General features: G+C 36.3%; 1 protein-coding gene across 1 annotated transcript; it reads right to left on the reverse strand.

Annotated features, from left to right (window-relative positions):
• Window positions 1-4,657: 4,657 nt before the first annotated feature.
• On the reverse strand, window positions 4,658-7,454 carry LOC117984386 (uncharacterized). Its single transcript, XM_034971012.1, has 3 exons — window positions 7,397-7,454; window positions 6,424-7,189; window positions 4,658-6,082 (listed from the first exon to the last, which is right to left on the reverse strand). The coding sequence occupies exons 1-3, from the start codon at window positions 7,441-7,443 to the stop codon at window positions 5,984-5,986; spliced, it is 912 nt and encodes a 303-aa protein (XP_034826903.1). The 5' UTR covers window positions 7,444-7,454; the 3' UTR covers window positions 4,658-5,983.
• Window positions 7,455-7,909: the final 455 nt, after the last annotated feature.

Consider the following 7,909-nt stretch of genomic DNA (forward strand, 5'->3'; position numbering starts at 1 on the left):
GTGTGTCGATAATTTTATCGATAGTGTATTTTTGTTAATCTTCTTGTGGTACCTATTGTTATAAAAAAGTTTAAGTACTATAGCATAATTTATAGTAGGTAGTAATACAACAATAGTAGATCTATTTATATAATAAGACTTCCTCCGGCCTGACTGACAGACTGATCTATTTACTATCTAGTCTATCAATATACTTATATAAATTCTATCATTCCGCACATGGCCAGCGTGGTAGACTACGACCAAACCCTTCTCACTCTGAGAAGAGACCCGTGCTCTGCAGTGAGCCGGCGATGGATTGATCATGATGATGATGGACAACAATAGATTGCATATTTTATACTTTGCCAAAACAAGACGGGTATATCATGGATTGACTAGGTATTCTAAAGAATGACTGAATTAACTATAGACATTTCCGGTACCATTATTGATTTTGAAATCGTAAGAACAGGATCTCGGCTGAAGTGAGAAGATTGGTAACTTAGGTAGGTACATACTGATATTTAACATACATATAAGTCGAGTTGAGAACCTTTTTTTCGAAAGTCTGTTAGAAATCGTCATGTATGTAAATAAATTTAAACAATGCCATACCATCTTTAACTGCCCTTTAAGATAGCCAATAATTATGACGTATTGATAATTATTATCGATATCGACTTCCAATTGTTACACATCACTATTTGTCAGTGGCTTGTGTATTGCCAGTGACGTACAAAAATTTTCACAATAATTTAATTAATTATTTTTAAAGTGATTACTTCGAGCGACATGTACTTTATATAGTGAAACATGTTTTTCAGATGTTTGCACAATAAGCACAATAATTATCAACGCTTGGAACATGATATTAGGAACTGAAAATATTTATTGTGCAAATTTTTATCATAGCTGGCAATACAATACTTGAATGGTACTTGAAAATCAACCCTACCGTTAAGAAGATACAGACGATTTTTGCTTGTAATTTTTTGACCAATAGTAAAGTCGCGATGGCTGTGTTGCTGAATACGCTATTCTTTAAGATAGTGTGCGAGGTGGCTCGCGCGGTTTTCATACAAAAGTAACTTCATCAGCGTTCTATAGTATTTATTATTCTAGGGCACAGATAAAGTTACTAATGTGATAAAACAGAGACGCATCTAACCTATTTTTTGTCCCTTATCGTGTAACCGATTTTTTCAAGGACTACAACTTCAGTTGCAAAACAAACTGAGAATTCGTGGCGTCATTGTATTTCTCATTAGTTAATTAGTTAGGTACTTGTTTTAATATACAAAACGTTTAATACAAATATTGTTGATCGGTGAATACAAATATTGACTACTGTGTACTAAACAATGGTTATTGTCGTGTTATTCATCGTTACGTCGTGCTATCGCTATCTCAGACGCAGTTACACAGTACTTTAGTCTAGCTTTTTTACTCAGTCTACGGAGAAAGTCAAACTCGCCATTTTACTTAAGTTAGAATGTAGCGAAAAATCCTAAGTCTATGATTTTACCTCAATCTGTAGGTTAAGACAATTAAATGTCAATTTCAACTGATTTCCAAGATTTCCAAGATTTCAGAAAAGTACGGTTAGCAATGAAAGTACCTACCTAACTATTTTGCTTGTACCTAACATAACCAATTTTATACATTACTAATTATGATAATATTATGATGCCTGCGACTTAATCCGCGTGGATTTAGGTTTTTAAAAATCCTGTAGTTTAATTTTCCAGGATAAAAAGTAGCCTATGTCCTTCCCCGGGATGTAAGCTAGCTCTGTACCAAATTTCATTAAAATCGGTTAAACTGTTGGGCAGACGGACAAACACACTTTCGCATTTATAATATTAGTACTGTATGAATTTAACTGTAGGTATCAAAGTAAATATTGCATACATAAAAATATACCTACTTAGGTAAAGTGTAGACTCTTAAGTCCCGCAAATTGCTATTGCGCGTGGCCGCCATTTTAGTGACGTCAGGGCTAGAATGAAGTTTCGAGCTGATGGTATATTTTTATTTCGGCTGACGTCAAAATGACGTTATTACGATGTTAATGAGACATGGTTCCAGCGCAATAGCAACGGTTGCGGTAAGAGCAATCCCTAGGTATGTTGTATGTAGGTACTTAACTAAAACAAAGAAAATATCGCTAATGCTGCTTCCGCCTGGGAGCATCATTACATCTCTCCTGTCGCGGGTACGGGGTTCGATCCCGGACACGCATTTTACGCACCTTACGCAGTTGGTCCGTAAAAAATGACTCCTCACGCGCCATTTTAACTGTATGGGTCAACTTTCACGTCAAAAGTACGATTCACCTTTAAAATAAGGACTAACTCGTACTTTTGACATGAAATTTGAAACAAAAAGTTAAAATGGCGCGTGAGGCGTGATTTTTGCGCATTACCTATACATAGTTATATATGCGCGTTTCACTTGCTGTAACATTAAAGATAAACATCGCGGGGAAACCATAATGTTTTCCATAATGTTCTCAAAGGTATGTAAAGTCTGTCAATCTGCACTTGCCCAGCGTGGTGGACTATGGCCAAACCCTTCTCATTCTGAGAGGAAACCCGTGCTCTGTTGTGAGCTGGCGATGATAATTACCTAAGATTTGCATTTGCAGTTTTTATCACCTCCTACTAAACTTTTCATTTACCTAGATACCTACCTACTAGGTAGGTAAATGAAACGACTCTATTCGCAAACGAAGCCCTGAATTATTGAAAAAATGGTTTTCACACACTCGTAATATTTTTTAAGGGACCCCCATACCCTGAGATAGATGAGAGCAAACAATTCGACCCCCGATATGCCCGATACACACACTATACTGTAAAAAAAATCTTTCAAAATTTTATTTTACCTCTGTCCGTTTGATTAATAATAATTTAATATGTATACCTATTACCTACCCATGCCGATTTACAGCTTTCTAATACGATAGTTTCTGAGCTAAGCAGATGGACGGGCGGACTGACAGACGAACACGGTGAAACGATAAGGGTTGCTTATTTACTAATGAACCCTAAAAAGGACGCTGTGCAGCGAGCGCGTGGGTAGTTACTGTGTGGGTGTTCTATTAAGTACATAAAGTTGCCTTTCTGTTGAAAGGTTAAAGGTAACGTAGGTAGGTTGCTTTAGAAATTTAGAATTTTCGAGACTATTAATTTATTCAACTAGGTACGATACCTACCTAGTTAGGGAGGGAACGCACGTCACCCGCTCTAACCCGGTGCGTGGGAGCGCGGGTAACGTGCGGGTGTGCCGGGGCGTCTCTCTGCGATTGCCATCTCATCCGATTGCGTACTTATAGGTAAGTACCTATTGGCTATTACTGATCGCGAGTGATTTGCTGTTTCGGTAATCGGTGAAGAGTTCCATCCCATACGTAGGTAAATCTACCAAACTTTATCAGATCTTAACCAAAAAATAAAAGCGAACCGTCGTCGTCTGGGAGAAAACTTTCCACTGCGCCACGGGACGGCTGTTTTAGGCGTTACGGAACCGGAAAGGTACATACCTAGATACGGCACTCAAAAAAACGTAGAAGATGTACAGGGAGCTCCAGTTAGTGTAAATAGACGGTGAGAAAGTTTCTAGCTGCCAACATAATATTATTATGCAGTCGGTAGCCAGCTAAGGCTTTAAGTTACCCCGTGAGCTGGTGCTCACGGAGTAACCGCCTAGAAACCACCGGAGTCCCGTTTGAGACGTGCAAGAAAATTCTGCATCTTTTACATAAGCGAACTTTAGTAGCCTACTTTTTCTGACGAATCTCTGATTTCACCGCGAGGACTGACGCCGGCGGGTGCTACGAAAACCAAAAGAACGCTACGCAAATACAGGTCTACCTAATACTCATCCAACTGAGTGGTGTGAAAACTGTGTAGAGAAAGTGGCCATCAAGAGCTAGAAGGTATGGGAATAAAACACATCATATTTTGTAATTAATATATTTTATTATTTTTTGATTTTTCAGGACACAATGTCGTTACGGTCCTCTGATAGTTCAAATTGTATTCATTTTTGGTACGTCTTATTTTAAGTTAAGGTTGAAATAATAACAAAAAGTAAGTTCGCTAATACATTCTCTATAAAATATAATATATAGGGATAGTCGTGTATGTAAAGTGATATTTTGAGCCTACAAAAACTTCTCGCAAAAATCTTCTAAACATTAAGTAGGCTTGTATATATTACGTTCACACGCGAAGTTTTGATATCTATCTATCTTAAGGCATTACCTCTATTACCGAACATAAAAAGAAGTAGGTACCTACACACAAACTTGTGCTAACAACCTAAACATCAATGCGAAAATAAAAGGGAAATTCTCACATTCAAGATAAAGAATTATATTATCATGATCTAGTAATACTTCATAGGTCACATTAACACTGTATTTTATAATTATACTTAAACTAACTTTAGGAATTGGATCGAATTTTATCTAAACATGGAAACTTAATTTGTTACTATTATGAACAGATATGTACTTTAGAAAGATAATTTTTAATTACTTTTAAGATGAATAAAATTATTATAAAAGGACTACATTATTAATATGAATATTATAACATTATACTCAATGCGCATTAGGGAGATATGAAATGGTACAATAAGGGAATTGGAAAGTAAGAGATTATTATAAGTAGGTATGATTTATACAATTCATAAAATAGATTTGGAATTCATACAAATTCAATTTTAACAAAGGTCTCAGAGACCTGCTGTCTTACAAACATTAGTTACGAAGCTGTAAAGCTAAAATATCACCTAATCCTCTGCTCCTCGAGAGAATCATTTCATTCTTACAGTTAAAAAAGTATACTTTATTCAATATTTTTTGCTTTGCAAAACGATTAAGTAACTGTATATTGTCTGCTTAGACCGTAGAAGAAAAATAGAAAACAAATAATTAATTAGCACCCGATAATATTAGTTATATTAGAAAATGGTGGATACAAAATTGCTTAGTTTCAGAAAAGTTAAGAAGATATTCTGTATGATGGTTAGTTATGAAAGTAATGGTAGATATACTTATGATTAATTTTATCGTGCTTTAGTAATGATTTTATCATAAACGTATTATTCTCTACCGATTTCATTTACCCAAACGTTTATCTACCCTAGATCCGTATACTTATAATTTATAAATTATAATATAAATGCATCTTTTATGGGGTCGTATGGTAATGGACGTGATTTTCTGTGTTCCATTTACAAAAGTAGAGTCCTTACCTATTAGTTAAAATAGGTTCAAATTTTGCGCAGAAAATATTAAGTTTTTGCCCAGTTAACACAAAACTATTACTTTAGCAAAAAGTACCTATTATACAAAAAATATTTAGTTTACAAAAAATAACAATTTCATGTTATATATTTTCTATCTAAGTCTTAGAAGAATACATAATATCTAATATATTATTTACAAATGCACAATCAATAGTGCAAGACATTAGCTGCCAAATGAAGGGAACAAACTTTCGTTTGAAGAACATTATTACATCTTCCTTAATATACACTCAACAACCTTTTCAGAAATCGTGATTATAGTCACATTTTGTACGTTCAGACATCCGTAACTGCTACGATATTTATCAAAACTAGTAAAGAATCGAAAAGGATCCGAAATGTTATTTATTATGTACATAGTAAATCGATTAGGTACTTTGTTGAGATATCTGCACTGAATTTATTTCTACTGAGCGAGATAGATACCAATCGTAAATCGAGATGAATGTTTTTTACATTGCATTTGAAATGATCGGCAATTATATAATTCAGATGTTGTAAATAAATAAATGTACCTACCTACATGATGAATGCGGATAAAAATTTAGAAAATAACCTATCCTACTTTTTTTGGTTTTTGATTGCCTGCGTGTTTAGTTTGTCAGGTCTCTGCTGTTAGTATTTACTATTCTAAAATAATATTCAGTCTCATGTTAGTTGGCGATAATCAAGCTGCATTTGTTTAAGTTGCAATGCGATGTTTTAATCCTCGAAGTTCAACGACAAGATCGGAGTCACCGGCGACGAAACGTTTATCGATTCTTCGTCCTTTCGAAGTTTCCTGTTAACAAAAAATAGCTATTAGTAACTGCGTTTTAATTGGTCATTATTCGGGTTCCGTTCCGATGTTTTTATAAAAAACGGTTAATTCTATTTTAATATACACAGATCAAACTTCATTCAGTGTTTTAAGTAGGTTAATCGGAAAGGCAATTTTAGCTGCTATCGGTTCTCCGCATCCCACCCTACCGCGATTGACCCGGCCTCAGAGCGCGTGTCACCCACCACCCCCCTACCCGGGCAAGTTATTTTTAGACTTCGGGTTTCCACAATCTATATGCATAAGCACCCCTATTCTATAGAGATGATTGAGTTTAAATATAAAAATATGTTCACACTTACATGGCCTTGTTTTTCTAATAACTGCGTGATGGTGTTGTAAAATGGTGAGTTCTTGTCTTGACTAGATTGATGGCTTTCAAAAATGTGTGAGACTGATGCCGGTCGTGGCATTACGACTTCTTTTTGGCCATTCTTTGGTTGTTCCGTGCTGGGCTCGGGTGCTGCCGTGGTGACACTTCTTTTATTCCCGTTCCAGTTAATAAAGCTATCAGCATCGTCATCAACATAATCGTCTTCTTCAATTCTAGGAACAGTTTTTGGAACATGGTAGAATGGTTTCCCTGCTAAAGCCTTCAGTTCTCTGACATCTTCGTCTTCATTGTCCTTTTCTTCATAATCAATGTTCGCAAACGCTGCTCGAGCATTTTCTCGTCGTCTTTGTGCATCTTGAGCCATTTGCGTTAATATCAAATTATCAAGGAAAGCTGCATTGACGTCATCGATGTTGTTAGACTTCCAGCGGGGTGCCGACTCGCTTTCGAACCATGTCTCTTGTCCGATCGGCAGAGCGGCTAGCCTTTCTTCTTGTCTCTTTGGCGCTTCGTTAGCAAAATGACCGTAAGGGTCATAAAAATATGTGTAAGGAACTTGACCGTAGACCTCAGGTACATTTATGGCGGGCGCATCATAATAATATTGAACCTTTGGAGCGTAATAGTAGTCATCTTCGGGGTATTCCCGTGGTGCTTGCGAGTATACAGGCCATTCTTGTAAAGGATAAGTCTTAGCTTGTGCTAATAAATAGCAGAATAAAATCACCCACATCCTATAAAAAAATAACTGTATTTTATTTTACATTGAAACGTTAAATATTAATGAGGTACTTATTCCCATTAAAAAAAAAACAATTAGGTACGTAAGTACGTATAGGTTTACTTTAAATTTAAAACAATTAAAAAGAAATTGCTGAAATTAAATGTTGTTGAAACAATTTAATTACTAATTTTGTAGTAGAAACTAAAAAATGCCTTACCTGAGTCCAGAAAGCATGATGCACATTTCACACAACGACTTTCGCATACAGAATTCAGAACACGACTATGACGGTAGGGCGGGCCGTGCTGCTTTATAAGCTAGTCGCCCACGCGCCGCCTACACGTTCTCAATGAACGTCTCCCTGCGTACACCCTTCGGGGTGGCTTCCCTCCACTCGCCCCCATCGCTAAACTCCCTCGGATATTGATCGCACCCACAGATTATTCATCTTACTAAATCGTCCCACTATTATTTTGGATACCAACTACTAGGCTCAAAAGATATTAATATAGTAGGTAAGAGCCGGTACAGCGTCAGAGATAGTCTAAAGAACTATCGTATTTATTTCACACCGCTAGGATAGGTATGGACTCCTATTCCGGCTTTCGTTTTTCCTTCCACTTCACATTAGGCATCTTTTAGGCGTTCCACTAGCCTGCATATCACTTGCTTATAATGTGCCATGCTTGTGCGTCTGTGATTGCATTCTTATATACCTGTAATGACGTAC

Source organism: Maniola hyperantus, chromosome 8 (assembly GCF_902806685.2).
Source record: "Maniola hyperantus chromosome 8, iAphHyp1.2, whole genome shotgun sequence".
In the NCBI taxonomy this organism is placed as follows: Eukaryota; Metazoa; Arthropoda; class Insecta; order Lepidoptera; family Nymphalidae; genus Maniola; species Maniola hyperantus.

Excerpts from the sequence above, each read along its gene's own strand:
- LOC117984386 (XM_034971012.1), bottom strand. The coding sequence starts at position 7,443 with ATGCGAAAGTCGTTGTGTGAAATGTGCATCATGCTTTCTGGACTCAG. Across the intron at positions 7,190-7,396 it reads ATCATGCTTTCTGGACTCAG|GATGTGGGTGATTTTATTCT; the intron begins GTAAGGCATTTT and ends ATTTTTTTATAG. Across the intron at positions 6,083-6,423 it reads TATTAGAAAAACAAGGCCAT|GAAACTTCGAAAGGACGAAG; the intron begins GTAAGTGTGAAC and ends TTTTGTTAACAG.